Consider the following 17,710-nt stretch of genomic DNA (forward strand, 5'->3'; position numbering starts at 1 on the left):
AGCCAATCACCGTCTGCAGCAAAGTCTCACCTCGGCCACGATAGGCTGAGCGGCAGTGTGAAGTTTTCGGCCCAGGCACTGGTCTTCTTCCTGGTGCTGGGACCGAAAACATCACACTGCCGCTCAGCCTATCGCTGGCCAAGGTGGGACTTTGCTGCAGCCGGTGACTGGCTGAGTGCAGTATGACTCGTGACTGGCTGAGTGCAGTATGACTCACCGGCAACCAGGAAGGGGATTGCAGCAGAGGCCGGAGCAGGTTACCAGGGGAGCGGCAGCAGGTAAGTATCGCTTTATTTATTTTTTTTACCGCCGGCAGACTGAAAGACAATTTTTACATCCCAGAATACTCCTTTAATGGCCCACTGCATTAAAGTATATTCAAGTTACAGAAAGAACAGGGTGGATTTTAGGACTCTTAGGCTGGGTTCACACAACGTTCTTGCAATATAGTTCCCATATCAGGTTTTTAATAAAAAAAAATAAAAAAAGATTCCTCAAAACCTGACTAAACTGTATCAAAATGTGTGTACAAACTTTAATCCATATACGGTTTCAAAAATGATGTCCGGTTGCATCCGTTTTTTTAAGAAAAATAAATGTATACGTTTTTAACTTTTCACTCCATTATGAATAAAGTTTCACTTGTTTGCACAGTTTTTTTTTCTTGGAATTTCAATCAAAATCAAAAACTGTATGGTGAAAACCGGATGGAACCATACGCACATACAGTTCTGTACGGTTCCCATTGACTCCCATGTTAAAAATGCATACGTTTCAGTATGGTTTTTCACCCGGACCAAAAACCGTGGTAGGCTACGATTTATTGCACGGGAAAAAAATTGACAAAACCGTACAGGATGCATCTTTTGGTTTTCAATGGAGAGTCAATGCATACGGTTTCGTACGGTCTTCAAATTGAAAACTTATATGGGAACTGTACTGCAGAACCGTGGTGTGAACCCAGGCCAAGCTGTAGAAGTTAGGCACAGCCACACTAGTATGGAAGTCGCTATAAGGGGTCACTACATTCTGCTGATTGTGGGGTCCTGGGGCTGATCATACATTGGTAACCTATACTATCCTATCCTGGAAAACACTGGGGTCGTCTATAGAGGGCAGCACAGCTCAGCTCACGGCAGTCTACATTTGTCATTAAAAAAGAAAAGTAGTATCTGATTTAGAAAAGTTTTTTTTTTCCTCCACTATTTTACAGATAACTCTATTTTCTGTGTTATTTATGTGCACCATACTATAAAGCAGAGTCCTAAAAAAAAAAAAACATGGTGCATAACACTGCATATTCATTATAAAAATAAATAATAATAAAAGGAACCAATCCCAGCACCAGCAAAACTATATCAGATCCCAAAAAAAAAGAAAGAGAATGAGGAGGCACTCACGGTTTCATGGTGCAGCAGTTTTCTTTATTTTCAGTGCAGGGTTGGAGCAGTGCAGCATCCGCAGGACACCATTGCAGGAGCACAGGTGCATTGACAATTGGGGCGTGAAACAATAGTCACTGCACCTGTGCTCCTGCAATGGCGTCCTGCAGATGCTGCACTGCTCCAACCCTGCACTGAAAATAAAGAAAACTGCTGCACCATGAAACCGTGAGTGCCTCCTCATTCTCGATTTCTTATTTATGGATTTAGCATTTTATGCTCTGGTGGATTGAGCACCTCGTTTGGTTCCAAATAGTTGGTTGCTTTGCTGCAGTGCTGAGTGTTTGGCAGATAGCCAGAGCCTGCTAGAGAATGATTAAAACCATAGACGCCAGTGCCGGTCTTTGTCTACCTTTCTCAAAACTACATCAGAACTTAAAGGGGTACTCCAGTGGAAAACATTTTTGTTCTAAATCAACTGGTGCCAGAAAGTTAAACAGATTTGTAAATGACTTCTGTTTAAAAATCTTAATCCTTGCAGTACTTATCAGCTGTTATATGCTCCACAGGAAGTTCTTTTCTCTTTGAATTTCTTTTCTGTCTGACCACAGTGCTCTCTGCTGACACCTCTGTCCATTTTAGGAACTATCCAGAGTAGAATCAAACCTCTTTTGCTCTGGAAAGTTCCTGACATGGACAGAGGTGTCAGCAGAGAGCACTGTGGTCAGACAGAAAGGAAATTCAAAGAGAAAAGAACTTCCTGTGGATGATACAGCAGCTGATAAGTACTGGAAGGATTAAGATTTTTAAATAGCAGTAATTTACAAATCTGTTTAACTTTCTGGCACCAGTTGATTTAAAAAATAAAAAATGTTTTCCAGTGGAGTACCCCTTTAACTTTCCCATGATCCTCTGCTCGGATCCATTTTTCTTGCATGTGGATGGAAAGGGAAGATCTATAAAGCTGATGAGTTAGAACAGTGTTTCCCAACTAGGGTGCCTCCAGGTGTTGCAAAACTACAAGTCCCAGCATCCCCGGACAGCCAAAGGCTGTCCGGGCATGCTGGGACTTGTAGTTTTGCAACACCTGGAGGAACTCTGGTTGGGAAACACTGAGGTATACAACTATGTACAGGTCATCCTGACACATAAAGATCCATATACCCTGATCCAGATACTTCATAATAGTCTTCATGAATGCATCTGTAATAATTAACCTGTAGCTTAATGATAAGTTACTACAGTGGCGCCAGCATATGGCAGGTACGGAAAATACCGCTAACTGTACAAACACCATTAAATGGATGCGTAAAATACTGCAATGCGCTAGATGAGGAACTCTGGTTCAAAGGTTCCATGCACAGAGCTCCTGGCACTTGTGGAATCTGCCAGTGTAAACAAGCGGAGCTGCAGTATAAAGCATGGAGTATATCCTGATCAGTAGTGTGCGTCTGTACTATTTAGTCCTCATCAATGTCTTCCTCAGTTAATAGTATTTTGGGAATGTCTGCTGGAATTTCCTGTTCCCCAAATTTGTCCTGAAATGAAATGGAGAGATCCACAATTCTGTCTAGAGGATGAGTATTGTTCCCTATGACATCTCCGGAGAACCTCAGGACCGAGTCTGAGGAACCACCTGGAAGATCCTGACCAGGCAACATGAAGTTCTTCTTCAACAGACTCTTACTAAAGGTCGGGCCTCGAGGTGTACAGGCAGCCAGAACCCTGGGGTCCTTCATTTTGGTTGGATCTCCTTTATTGTTGCCCAGAGGTGGAGGACCCAGCACGCTCCAGTCTATACTATTATCAGGGGTAAACTCGAACTTAAGTTTGGGGATGAACACAGCATTTTCATCCGTACTTCTTGTCAGTACCAGGACTCCTTGACTCTGTCTTATAATGTCATTGGTTCTTGACCAGACACGTTGGTTTGGTTTTTCTTGGTTTCCCACTTCTGTAGCACTTTTTTGATCTTCAGGTGAATTTAGCCCAGGGGTGGTGTTGCTCTTCTTGCCCAACAATTCATCTTCTGAATTGGACAACGTGTTGTTTTCGCCTACAAGTGACGCAGTATGAGCCTCTGTACCGTCGTCTTTTACATGGTCGTGACTTGACGGAAGATGTTCTTGAGCTTCTGAGGTTGGTTCTTCTGAAGAACCTTCGACCACATTGATATCAGGACAGCTAGATTGGGCATGCTCTGTTGGTGGAGCTTCAGGATGACCTAGTTTTGCCACATGGTTCTCTTGGCTTCGGGGTAAAGATTGTGAAGGTGACTCCTTGTGTCCTGGAAGCTGCTCTTGGACATCTCTAGTCTGCGGAAAAGTAGACTCTGTGACGAAGGTCTCCATATCTTCTGTCTGTTTAGATGCTGGATGGTCGGTCACTGGTGAGGACTTCAGATCATTCTGTACACTGGATTCTTCTGCACTGGCAGCATCGTCTTGGACTGTCTGCCCAGAATTCCTGTCATCATCTGGGCTAGCTTCAGGTTGGACAGGTGGTGGTTGGCCATCTTGGGCTGTCTGGCCAGAGCTCCTAACATCATCTGAGCTACCTTCAGTTTGGACTTGTGGTGGTCGGCCATCTTGGACTGTCTGGCCAGAGCTCCTAACCTCATCTGGGCTTCCTTCAGGCTGGACAGGAGAAGGTCGGCCATCTTGGACTGTCTTTCCAGAGTTCCTGTCATCATCTGGGCTACCTCCAGGCTGGACAGGAGAAGGTCGGCCATCTTGGACTGTCTGTCCTGAGTTCCTCTCATCATCTGGGCTACCTCCAGGCTGGACAAGAGAAGGTAGGCTATCTTGGACTGTCTTCTCAAAGTTTCTGTCATCATCTGGGCTACCTCCAGGCTGGACAGGAGAAGGTCGGCCATCTTGGACTGTCTTCCCTGAGTTCCTGTCATCATCTGGGCTACCTCCAGGCTGGACAGGAGAAGGTCGGCTATCTTGGACTGTCTTCTCAAAGTTCCTGTAATCATCTGGGCTACCTTCAGGCTGGACAGGTGGTGGTCGGCTATTATATACTTCACTATCACCTCTTCTGGATTCATCACAACCTTTATCATCCAGAAGCAGCCGATCCATTTGCTGACTCACTTCATGGCCTCCCGTACTTTCATCCACCTCCAGAATCTTCGTCCTTCCAGACTGGATAATATTCTCTCTAGAGGAAGAATCCATACACATGAATGTGACACAGTCCATAATCTATATGTCTGTATCTGAACATAAGATGGCGGTCATCCTTCTTACCGTCTGCTGGTAATTCCCATCCTCTTCCTTGAAGACTCGGTCTGTCTCACTGATGATCTGGGCAATAGGTTCTGCCTATAACTCCTAGGCGGCTGTTTGGTAATGGTTGTCGGACAAAGAACCACGTTGTGTTTCTCATCTGTTTTAACCCAAAAGAAGAACACTGTTAGATCGGGCACCCAAGAACAGCACACGGCTTATGTCATAGGAAGCAACTGATCATTCAAATGAATACAGCAATACCAGATATGAACCATGGAGAAGAGTTGTGCTGTATGTAATGGGGGAAAAAGTAAGTAAGTAGTTAGGGAGTTATGGTAAGTACGTAAGTAGTTAGGGAGTTATGGTAAGTACGTAAGTAGTTAGGGAGCTATGGTAAGTACGCAAGTAGTTAGGGAGCTATGGTAAGTAGGCAAGTAGTTAGGGAGCTATGGTAAGTTTGCAAGTAGTTAGGGAGTTATGGTAAGTACGCAAGTAGTTAGGGAGCTATGGTAAGTACGCAAGTAGTTAGGGAGTTATGGTAAGTACGCAAGTAGTTAGGGAGTTATGGTAAGTACGCAAGTAGTTAGGGAGTTATGGTAAGTACGCAAGTAGTTAGGGAGTTATGGTAAGTACGCAAGTAGTTAGGGAGCTATGGTAAGTACGCAAGTAGTTAGGGAGCTATGGTAAGTACGCAAGTAGTTAGGGAGTTATGGTAAGTATGCAAGTAGTTAGGGAGTTGTGATAAGAACGCAAGTAGTTAGGGAGTTGTGGTAATGGTAAGTACGCAAGTAGTCAGGGAGTTATGGTAATGGTAAGTACGCAAGTAGTTAGGGAGTTATGGTAAGTACGCAAGTAGGGAGTTATGGTAATGGTAAGTACGCAAGTAGTTAGGGAGTTATGGTAATGGTAAGTACGCAAGTAGTTAGGGAGTCATGGTAAGTACGGTAAGTAGTTACGGAGTTATGGTACGGTAAGTAGTTTGGGAGGTACGGTACGTAAGTACTTTGGGAGGTACGGTATTTAAGTAGGGAATTACTTCCACGATAGTTCCATACCAATGATCAGTGTTTCCCAACCAGGGTGCCTCTAGCCGTTGGCTGTCCGGGCATGCTGGGAGTTGTAGTTTTGCAACAGCTGGAGGCACCCTGGTTGGAAAAGGCTGAACATTATAATTAATTTAATATTAAGCCACTGCTAGATTACAGACAGCAGATTATAGCCATTCAGAGCACTGGATGCTGACTATATCAATGCGATAGTACGTATCACTGTATATACTGCATATTTTTCTGTCACTCTTTACCTGACACAGGAAGTCGAGAGGTCAAAGTCTTCACTTTTTCAGGTTCCAAAAGTTTTAACCTTTAAAAAAAAAAAAAAAATTATATATTCTATATAGACTTCTGTTAATGCTATACAGGAAGCCAAGAGATCTTAACTAAAAAGAGACAGAGCAGAGACTGTGATTTATATGATGCATGGGGGACTATGATTGCTCCAAAGCAGCTTAAAGGGTATCCCAGAAAGTTATACAGATTAGTAAAATACTTCTATATAAAAGTCCTAATCCTTCCAGTACTTATCAGCTGCTGTATATGCTCCACAGGAAGTTGTGTAGTTCTTTCCAGTCTGACCACAGCGCTCTCTGCTGACACCTCTGTCCATGTCAGGAACTGTCCAGAGCAGGATAGGTTTGCTATGGGAATTTGTTCCTGCTCTGGACAGTTCCTGACATGGACAGAGGTGTCAGCAGAGACCACTGTGGTCAGACAGAAAAGAACAACTCAACTTGTGTATTATACAGCAGCTGATAAGTACTGAAAGGATTAAGATTTTTTTTTTAATAAAAGTAATTTACAAATCTGTTTAACTTTTTAGCACCAGTTTATTTAAAAGAAAAATATTTTCCAGTGGAGTACCCCTTTAAGACCATGTTCACATGGCAGAAATTTAGCAGAATGTCCACCAGGAAAACACAGGCGAACATTCTGCAAAGAGCAGAGCACTCCGGCACTAGGTCCGGCCGTCTTCATAAAGGGCAATGCATTTTCGAGCGGGTTCTGCCTAAAGAATTGACACGTCAGTTTTTTCGGCGAAGACCGGGTTCAGAATTTCCGCCGCGTACATGGCGCAGCAGAATACAATGGGACTCTGCTGCAACGGAATTGCCAGATATTCTGCAATGTGAACCTGGCATTAAAGGGGTACTCCGGTGGAAAACTTTTTTTTTTTAATTTTTTTTTTTAATTTTTTTTTTTAAATGAACTGGTGCCAGAAAGTTAAACAGATTTGTAAATTACTTTTATTTAAAAAAAAATCTTAATCCTTTTTTTTTTAGTACTTTTTAGCAGCTGTATTGTTTACTTTTTTAATTTCTTTTTTGTCTTGTCCACAGTGCTCTCTGCTGACACCTCTGTCCGTGTCAGGAACTGTCCAGAGCAGCATAGGTTTGCTATGGGGATTTTCTCCTGCTCTGGACAGTTCTTGATACGGGCATCAGGTGTCAGCAGAGAGCGCTGTGGACAAGACAAAAAAGAAATTAAAAAAATAAAGATTTTCCTCTGTAACAAACAGCTGCTAAAAAGTACTGAAAGGATTAAGATTTTTTTTTAATAGAAGTCATTTACAAATCTGTTTAACTTCCTGGCACCAGTTGATTTTTAAAAATGTTTTCCAGTGAAGTACCCCTTTAACTTTCCCATCATCCTCTGCTCGGATCCATTTTCTTGCATGTGGATGGAAAGTGAAGATCTATAAAGTTGATAAGTTAGAACAGTGTTTCCCAACTAGGGTGCCTCCAGCTGTTTTCCACCGGAGTTCCCCTTTAAGGGACAATGAAACCTTGACTTACATAGGACTGTAGGTAAAAATTCAGCTCTGCTACATCTGTATATGTAAGAAGAGCGTCTCTATATGGTAACCAAGGAAAACATTTCCTTGTATGCATTTAGTCCATTATGTAAGTTATCTGACTATGAAAAGCTGGGTGACTACCATTATGGTCATTATGATTTTCGGAAAGTTGGGTGACAACGCGTGTTGGTGCTAAGAAAGCTGGGTGATCTCTATGAAAGCTATAATGGTGGCCATCTGCTACCCATAGATCAGTGCTCTCCAAGCTTAGGACCTCCAGCTGCTGCAAAACTACAACTCCCAGCATGCCCGGACAGCCGTTGGCTGTCCGGGCATACTGGGAGTTGTAGTTTTGCAACAGCTGGAGGGCCGCAGTTTGGAAGCCATTGCTATAGATAGCGTGGGTTGCTCCTATACAGGAGAAAGATGGTGGGAAAGACTCACACAGAGGTAATTCCTCCCCTGGGTCACTGGGTATAATGGGAATTAGCAGATTATACAAGTAAATATGGGGCGGGCAGGGAGCAGGCTACGGGACCTTTGCTCTCTGTTAAGTAATTCATAGGTGTAAATACACAGGATTATATAATAAGGAAGTAAAGTCCCCGCAGCGACACAGAGAAATGCTACCATCTCGCACCTGGTTTGTGTGATCTGGTGATACCCACAGCAGCACAGTGTATTTCAGGACACCAGGTATTCTATAAGGACAATACTATGTGTGATAAACCAATAGGGACCAAGCAGCACAGAGTATGGGAGTGAGGAGTGAGGTGGTTAGTATAGTGCTAAACAGCTTAAAGGGGTACTCCACTGGAAAACTTTTTTTTTTTCTTTTTTTTTTTTATCAACTGGTGTCAGAAAGTTAAACAGATTTGTAAATTACTTCTATTAAAAAATCTTTATCCTTTCAGTACTTAGCTGCTGTTATGATCTACAGGAAGTTCTTTTCTTTTTGAATTTCCTTTCTGTCTGACCACAGTGCTCTCTGCTGACACCTCGGTCCGTTTTAGGAATTGTCCAGAGCAGGATAGGTTTGATATGGGGATTTGCTCCTACACTGAACAGTTCCTAAAACGGACAGAGGTGTCAGCAGAGAGCACTGTGGTCAGGCAGAAAGGAAATCCAAAAAGAAAAGAACTTCCTCTGTGGTTTACAGCAGCTGATAAGTACTGGAAGGCTTAAGATTTTTTTAATAGAAGTAATTTACAAATCTGTTTAATTTTCTGGCACCAGTTGATTAAAATTTTTTTTTTTCCAGTGGAGTACCCCTTTAAAGGAAATCTGTCACCAGTGTCACCTGCACTAACCTGTCAGTACCGACAGATAGTGCAGGTGACACTGATGACAACGGTACCTACCTTGTCTCCATGGCGGGGATCTTTGGTAATCTCCTCTGTCAGCTCCGCATGGGCGGTGATGTCATTAAGCTCCGCCCATGCCCTAAGCCGGCTGCCGGGACGGGAGCTAACGGAGGAAATCACTGAAGATCCCCACCACGGAACGGGACAAGGTAAGTATCGTTGTCATCAGTGTCACCTCCACTATCTATCGGTACCGACCAGTTAGTGCAGGTGACACTGGTGACAGTTTTCCTTCAAAGGAGTACTCCGGAGGGAATAAAAAATGTTTTCAAACTGTTGCCAGAAAGTTATACAGGTTTGTAAATTACTTCTATATAAAAATCTTAATCCTCCCAGTACTTATCAGCTGCTGTATGCTCCAAAAGGAAGTTGTGTAGTTCTTTCCAGTCTGACCACAGTGCTCTCTGCTGCCACCTCTGTCTGTGTCAGGAACTGTGTTTTTAAAGATCCGTTATATGTTCCGTTATAAAAACGGAGGGTGCTGATCTTAGGGCAAGGTATGATTAGGTAACCAGAGACAAATTTAAAGGGGTTATCCATTTGATTTTTTTTATATCAACTGGCTCCAGAAAGTTAAACAGATTTGTAAATTACTTCTATTAAAAAATCTTAATCCTTTCAGTACTTATGAGCTGCTGAAGTTGAGTTGTTTTTTTCTGTCTAAGTGCTCTCTGATGACACCTGTCTCAGGAACTGTCCAGAGTAGAAGCAAATCCCCAAAGCAAACCTCTTCTACTCTGTGCAGTTCCCAAGACAAGCAGAGATGTCAGCAGAGAGCACTGTTGCCAGAAGGAAAAGAACAACTCAACTTCAGCAGCTGATAATTATTGGAAGGATTGAGATTTTTTTAATAGAAGTAATTTACAAATCTGTTTAACTTTCTGGAGCCAGTTGAACTAAAAAAAAAAAAAAAAAAAATTTTCCTGGAATATCCCTTTAAAGGTCACATGCTGATAATGGAAGAGCGATATTATCCTATGGCTTGTATATCCAGTCTATGTGGACGTCCACTTACCCCGACCTCTTCAGTTTCATTGGTATCAGCACATGGGGCGTTCGACATTTCATCTGTGGCTCTTTCCGTATTGATGGAACGCTGTGTCTCTCTCTGACTACCCCGGCGTTCACGCTACTCGCTCCTCTCTGAGGGGAACAAATCAGACTCCTTATAATAGATAACCAAACCCCAATATGTCCAATGGTATATGGAGGGGGGTCAGAGGTCATCACTGCATGGGATCCTATCAGACGGTGCTATGGGACTGGACACACACAGCATCCTAGGTTAGTGTTTCCCAACCAGTGAGCCTCCAGCTGTGTCAAAACTACAACTCCCACCATGCCCAGGCCTACGGGGAGTTATAGTTTTGACACAGCTGGAGGCACACTGGTTGGGAAACACATTCCTAGGTAAGGGTGCGTCCACACGACCGTCTGTCCCTGTTTTTTTTTTATCCCTGTTTCGGTTCCGTTCTTGCAGGCTGTACACGGATTAAAAACGGTTTAAAAAAAATTCCCATTCATGTCAATGTGATTTTCTTTTACAATCCATTTACATCAGTTTGTACCCGTCTGCGCTCATTTATATTATTTTGATGGGAGAAAAAACGGCACATGCAGTATTTTTTCTCCCGTAAAACAAACGGAAGAAAAAACGGAAACAGTAAATTTAACATTGAAGTCTATGGAAAACAGTTGAGCCTTAAATGTCATCCGTTTGCATCTGTTTTTTCAATCCGTCTTTTGATCCGTTTTTACTTCTGAGCATGCTCAGAACAAAAAAATTATTTTTGGGTTTATTAGCTGAACAATAATGGATCCAAACAGATAACATCGTCTTGCATCCGTTATAGTCCGTTTTTATTTTTGACGGGAGAAGAACGGGACGGGTGTAGATGGCCGTGTGAACGCAACCTAAAGGTCTATTCACACCAATACCAGAAATCTCTTTTACGTTTCCACGTTTTTGCAATACAGTTTCCCGTATTAGGTTTTTGATGAAAAACGGATTCCTCAAAACCGGACTAAACTGTATCAAAACGGGTTTACAAATTCTAATCCGTATACGGTTTGAAAAATAATGTCCGGTTACATCAGTTTTTTAAGAAAAAAAAGGTATACGTTTTTAACTTTTCACTCCATTATGAATAAAGTTTCACTTGTTTGATTGAAATTCCAAGAAAAAAAAAACTGTGCAAAGTCATAAACCGTATGGTGAAAACTGGATGGAACCGTAAGCACATACGGTTCTGTACGGTTCCCATTGACTCCCATGTTAAAAAAACATATACATTTCAATACGGTTTTTCACCCGGACCAAAAACAGTGGCAGGCTACGGTTATGGGTACGGGAAAAAAACTGACAAAACTGTATAAGATGCAAAACGGATACAAACTGATGCATCTTTTGGAATACGGTTTTCAATGTAGAGTCAATGCATACGGTTTTCAGTACGGTTCTGTACGGTTTTCAAATTGGAAATGTATACGGGAAATGTACTGCAAAAACGTGGTGTGAACCCGGCCTAAGACATGTGATCAGCGCCGTATTTATCCACGTAATAAATCTGCCGCAGGTACACAGTTTCCACCACATGAAGTAATGGAGTAAACAGACGTTCCCCTACATCACTTTTCATGAATACCCCCCATTGTTTTCAGTGGGGTTCTGCTGCACTCTGCACACTAATACGTTTCCAATGCGGAAATTCTAATTCCGGATTCCGCCGAAAAACTGAACATGTTCGTTCTTTCAGTGGAATCCGCTCGGATATGCATTGCCGTCAATGGTGACGGGCATGTCCTAGCGCCAACACATCAGCGTCTGATGTGCACAGAATGTCCGCCCGTATTTTCTTCAGGTGGACAAAACATAGTGTAAAATACTTCTATTTAAAAATCTTAATCCTTCCAGTACTTATCAGCTGCTGTATGCTCCATAGGAAGTTGTGGTGTTCTCTCCATGTCAGGAACTATCCAGAGCAGGAGAGGTTTAAAATGGGGATTTGCTCCTGCTCTGGACAGTTCCTGACATGGACAGAGGTGTCAGCAGAGAGCACTGTGGTCAGACAGAAAATAACTACACAACATCCTCTGGAGCATACAGCAGCTGATATATACTGGAAGCACTGGATTTCTAATTAGAAGTAATTTACAAATCTGTTGAATTTTCTGGCACCGTTTGATTGTTTTTCACCGGAGTACCCCTTTATTGTTGGTTTACAGGAACACCGTCATCCACTAGAAACCTTGAGGGGCCCAATACTTTGTTGCATAAGCCTTGACAATGCGGATCCCTTACAGATGATAGCAGACTGTAGGGCACCCACATGGTGGTATAGCACTTGCCCAGGCTGGACGATGCCCCATAAAGTCGTTCTTAGAAGAGCTGGAGCCACCGGATCAGACTCGGCATCCACATTGCAACGCAAGAACTTGGTGACTTTTTGCCCTGACTGAGAATAACCTCTGGGGCATCTAATCTCGGTGACATGTGGCACGATGCCCTCTCTGGATTGTGAAACACTTCATTTGTTCCAGTCATTGGCTTTATACCTTCCTAGTATTAATAACTCTGCGCCCTGTCGTCTCACTAACCTTTGCTTTCAGGGATGGATTCAGCATGGGTGCTCCTCCTGACAGTGATCGGGTGCCAGCTGCGGGCGCTCCTCCTGACAGTGATCGGGTGCCAGCTGCGGGCGCTCCTCCTGACAGTGATCGGGTGCCAGCTGTGGGCGGTCCTCCTGACAGTGATCGGGTGCCAGCTGCGGGCGCTCCTCCTGACAGTGATCGGGTGCCAGCTGCGGGCGCTCCTCCTGACAGTGATCGGGTGCCAGCTGTGGGCGCTCCTCCTGACAGTGATCGGGTGCCAGCTGCGGGCGCTCCTCCTGACAGTGATCGGTTGCCAGCTGCGGGCGCTCCTCCTGATAGTGATCGGGTGTCAGCTGCGGGCGCTCCTCCTGCCGGTGTCCGGGTGCCAGCTGCCGGCGCTCCTCCTGACGGTGTCCGGGTGCCAGCTGCCGGCGCTCCTCCTGACAATGTCCGGGTGCCAGCTGCGGGCGCTCCTCCTGACAGTGTCCGGGTGCCAGCTGCGGGCGCTCCTCCTGACAGTGTCCGGGTGCCAGCTGTGGGCGCTCCTCCTGACAGTGTCCGGTTGCCAGCTGCCGGCGCTCCTCCTGACAGTGTCCGGGTGCAAGCTGCCGGCGCTCCTCCTGACAATGTCCGGGTGCCAGCTGCGGGCGCACTGGTGCAGGCAGTGGAGGAAGATTTTGCTGGGGTCTTTGCTTTGCTGAGGGAATTACATGGGCACATTATCAATAATGTATAGGAGAAACACTTTTTTTTTTAAGTGCACCAGTCTATCTAGTATATACATAATTACATATCCCTCAACAGAAGGAAATGCCTTATTATTAGAATTAGAATTAGATGTCATATTTTTGACCTATGAGCCTTACAGTCTTATCCTTTAAAGGGGTACTCCGGTGGAAAACATTTACATTTTTTAAATCAACTGGTGCCAGAAAGTTTAAACAGATTTGTAAATGACTTCTATTAAAAAATCTTTACCCTTCCAGTACTTATTAGCAGCTGTATGCTACAGAGGAAATTATATTCTTTTTGAATTTCTTTTTTGTCTTGTCCACAGTGCTCTCTGCTGACACCTCTGTCCGTGTCAGGAACTGTCCAGAGCAGGAGAAAATCCCCACTGCTGCTCTGGACAGTTCCTGACACGGACAGAGGTGTCAGCAGCACTGAGGACAAAACAAAAAAAAAATTTCAAAAAGAAAAGAATTTCCTCTGTAGCATACAGCTGCTAATAAGTACTGGAAGGGTAAAGATTTTTTTAATAGAAGTAATTTACAAATCTGTTTAACTTTCTGGCACCAGTTGATAAAAAAAAAAATGTTTTCCACTGGAGTACCCCTTTAAGACTGTCAAGACCATTGTTTCCCAGTCAGGGGGCCTCCAGCTGTTGCCAAACTACAACTCCCAGCATGCCCGGACAGCCTCTGGCTGTCCGGGCATGCTGGGAGTTGTAGTTTGGCAACAGCTGGAGGCAAATACTGCTCTAAGCTCAGAGAGTGACCAATGGACTAGCTGGACATGTATGTATCCATATTGTTTCTTGTATTACCGCACTCTGGGTGTAGGTGCGGACAGCCTGCTGGGTGGGGTCTGGTTGGTGGCTGGGGGTAAAACGCTTCTCTTCATATACGGAGAGGGTCTTATCAGTGAAGAATTCTTAGACGCTGCATTGATGGCCTGGAAGATAAAAATAAAATAAAAATATTATAGAAGTGATCACCAGTGTAACCTGATCCCTCAGTATTCACCAGTCAGCGCCTATTATGTAATAAACATATAACAACCTGATAAAAGGTCATAATCTGTCTACATAACGCAGGGCATAACTCTCCAGCTGTTGCAAAACTACAACTCCCAGACGTTGGCTGTCCGGGCATGCTGGGAATTGTAGTTTTGCAACAGCTGGAGGCATGCTGGTTGGGAAACCCTGATCTACTCAGTCTTAAATGGGTACTCCGGTGGAAAACTTCTTTTTTTTTTTAAGTGAACTGGTGTCAGAAAGTTAAACAGATTTGTAAATGACTTCTATTAAAAAAAAAAAATCTTAATCCTTCCAGTACTTATTAGCATCTGTATGCTACAGAGGAAATTCTTTTCTTTTTGAATTTCTTTTTTTGTCTTGTCCACAGTGCTCTCTGCTGTCACCTGATGTCCGTGTCAGGAACTGTCCAGAGCAGCATAGGTTTGCTATGAGGATTTTCTCCTACTCTGGACAGTTCCTGATACGGGCATCAGGTGTCAGCAGAGAGCACTGTGGACAAGACAAAAAAGAAATTCAAAAAGAAAAGAATTTCCTCTGTAGCATACAGCTGCTAATATGTACTGGAAGGATGAAGATTTCTTAATAGAAGTAATTAATTTAACTTTCTGACACCAGTTGATTTAAAAAAAAAAAAATGTTTTCCACCGGAGTGCCCCTTTAAGGATGAGGCTGTAAGGCTGATAGGTCTAAAATGTGACTTATCAGTCTTATTTCTATCTTGAGCATTTTACAAACCTCTGGATACGGCCGGCAGTGTAAAGAATTGGGGATGTCCTCCTGTTGAGGGATATGTATATACTAGATATACTGCTGCACATTGGTGTAAATGCCATGAGGCAGTAATCCCCAACCTCTCAGACCCTACCGGAGGCTGTCAGGGTATGCTGGGAGTTGTAGTTTTGCAAGAGATGTAGAGCCACATATATATATAGAGCTAGAGATTTAGTCAGATAGACGGCAGCTTGAGTATACAGTCATATATCAAGCTCTGTAGCTGCCTATATACACTCACTCATAGTATACACTCACACTTAAAGTGTACACTCTCACAGTATATACACACACTCACAGTATACACTTACACTTATTGTATACACACACACTCATAGAATAAACACACACTTATAGTATACACACACACATATAGTATACACACATAGAATACACACACATATAGTATACACACATAGAATACACACACACATAGAATACACACACACACATATAGTATACACACATAGAATACACACACATATAGTATACACACATAGAATACACACACACATAGAATACACACACACACACATATAGTATACACACATAGAATACACACACACACATATAGTATACACACATAGAATACACACACACACATATAGTATACACACATAGAATACACACACACACATATAGTATACACACATAGAATACACACACATATAGTATACACACATAGAATACACACACACATAGAATACACACACACACATATAGTATACACACATAGAATACACACACACATATAGTATACACACATAGAATACACACACACATATAGTACACACTCACACTTATAGTATACACACATAGAATACACACACACACATATAGTATACACATAGAATACACACACACATATAGTATACACACATAGAATACACACACATATAGTATACACACATAGAATACACACACACACATATAGTATACACACATAGAATACACACACACACATATAGTATACACACATAGAATACACACACATATAGTATACACACATAGAATACACACACACATAGAATACACACACACACATATAGTATACACACATAGAATACACACACACATATAGTATACACACATAGAATACACACACACATATAGTACACACTCACACTTATAGTATACACACATAGAATACACACACATATAGTATACACACATAGAATACACACACACATATAGTACACAATCACACTTATAGTATACACACATAGAATACACACACACACTTATAGTATACACTCACACTTATAGTATACACACATAGAATACACACACACACTTATAGTATACACTCACACTTATAGTATACACACACACACATAGAATACACACACACATATAGTATACACACATAGAATACACACACACATATAGTATACACACATAGAATACACACACACATATAGTACACACTCACACTTATAGTATACACACATAGAATACACACACACACTTATAGTATACACACACTCTTAGAATACACACACACATATAGTATACACACACTCATAGAATACACACTCACACTCATAGAATACACCTACACTCATTCATAGCATACACAGTAGGCTGATACATCTCTATACCTGAGTCTTGTCCTCCATGTTCCCCCGATCTCCCCTGTGCACGGACGCCGCCATTGAGCGTCTCCTTGTTGCTCAGGAAACCAGACAGAACCAATGGAGCGCCGACACCAGCCTGAGAGCGAGAGAGAGAGCGCCGACACCGGCCTGAGAGAGAGCGCCGAGCGCATGGATCCCGGGATCAGCACCAGAGACAGAGGCTGTCACCATAGTAACCGCAGAGCCTGACTATACTGCAGTGTTCTCCAAACAGGGCGCCTGCAGCTGCTGGGAAATTACAACTCCCAGCCCACACTGGGAAAACACTGCTATACAGGATATACACCAGCAGCTACAGTACCAATCTATATATACAGGGTACATACACCAGTGTCTGTGTATACAGTCTATACAGGGGTATATACACCAGTCACTATAGATACAGTCTATACAGGGGTATATACACCAGTCACTATAGATACAGTCTATACAGGGGTATATATACACCAGTGACTATAGATCCAGTCTATACAGGGGTATATACACACCAGTGACTATAGATACAGTCTATACGGGGGTATATACACCAGTGACTATAGATACAGTCTATACAGGGGTATATACACCAGTGACTATATACACACAGTCTATACAGGGGTATATACACCAGTGACTATATATACAGTCTATACAGGAGTATATACACCAGTCACTATATATACAGTCTATACAGGGTATATACACCAGTGACTATAGATACAGTCTATACAGGGGTATATACACACCAGTGACTATAGATACAGTCTATACAGGGTATATATACCAGTGACTATAGATACAGTCTATACAGGGGATATACACCAGTGTCTATATATACAGTCTATACAGGGGTATATACACCAGTGACTATAGATACAGTCTATACGGGGGTATATATACCAGTGACTATATATACAGTCTATACAGGGGTATATACACCAGTGACTATAGATACAGTCTATACAGGGGTATATACACCAGTGATTATAGATCCAGTATATACAGGGGTATATACACCAGTGACTATAGATACAGTTTATACAGAGGTATATACACCAGTGTCTGTGTATACAGTCTATACAGGGGTATATACACCAGTGACTATATATACAGTATATACAGGGGTATATACACCAGT

General features: G+C 42.7%; 2 protein-coding genes across 3 annotated transcripts; both read right to left on the minus strand.

Moving 5' to 3' along the window:
- Positions 1-2,484: 2,484 nt before the first annotated feature.
- LOC130290850 (uncharacterized) lies at positions 2,485-12,800 on the minus strand. Of its 2 annotated transcripts, XM_056538983.1 has the most exons (5): positions 12,433-12,800; positions 9,851-9,978; positions 5,922-5,980; positions 4,637-4,775; positions 2,485-4,547 (listed from the first exon to the last, which is right to left on the minus strand). In XM_056538983.1, the coding sequence occupies exons 1-5, from the start codon at positions 12,457-12,459 to the stop codon at positions 2,843-2,845; spliced, it is 2,058 nt and encodes a 685-aa protein (XP_056394958.1). In that variant the 5' UTR covers positions 12,460-12,800; the 3' UTR covers positions 2,485-2,842. The 2 variants fall into 2 exon arrangements, with proteins under 2 accessions (XP_056394958.1, XP_056394960.1); XM_056538985.1 differs by lacking the exon at positions 9,851-9,978.
- LOC130291469 (glycine and tyrosine-rich protein-like) lies at positions 12,776-16,700 on the minus strand. Its single transcript, XM_056540205.1, has 4 exons — positions 16,558-16,700; positions 13,973-14,100; positions 12,836-13,123; positions 12,776-12,794 (listed from the first exon to the last, which is right to left on the minus strand). The coding sequence occupies exons 1-4, from the start codon at positions 16,609-16,611 to the stop codon at positions 12,776-12,778; spliced, it is 489 nt and encodes a 162-aa protein (XP_056396180.1). The 5' UTR covers positions 16,612-16,700.
- Positions 16,701-17,710: the final 1,010 nt, after the last annotated feature.

Source organism: Hyla sarda, chromosome 9 (assembly GCF_029499605.1).
Source record: "Hyla sarda isolate aHylSar1 chromosome 9, aHylSar1.hap1, whole genome shotgun sequence".
NCBI classification, from domain to species: domain Eukaryota; kingdom Metazoa; phylum Chordata; class Amphibia; order Anura; family Hylidae; genus Hyla; species Hyla sarda.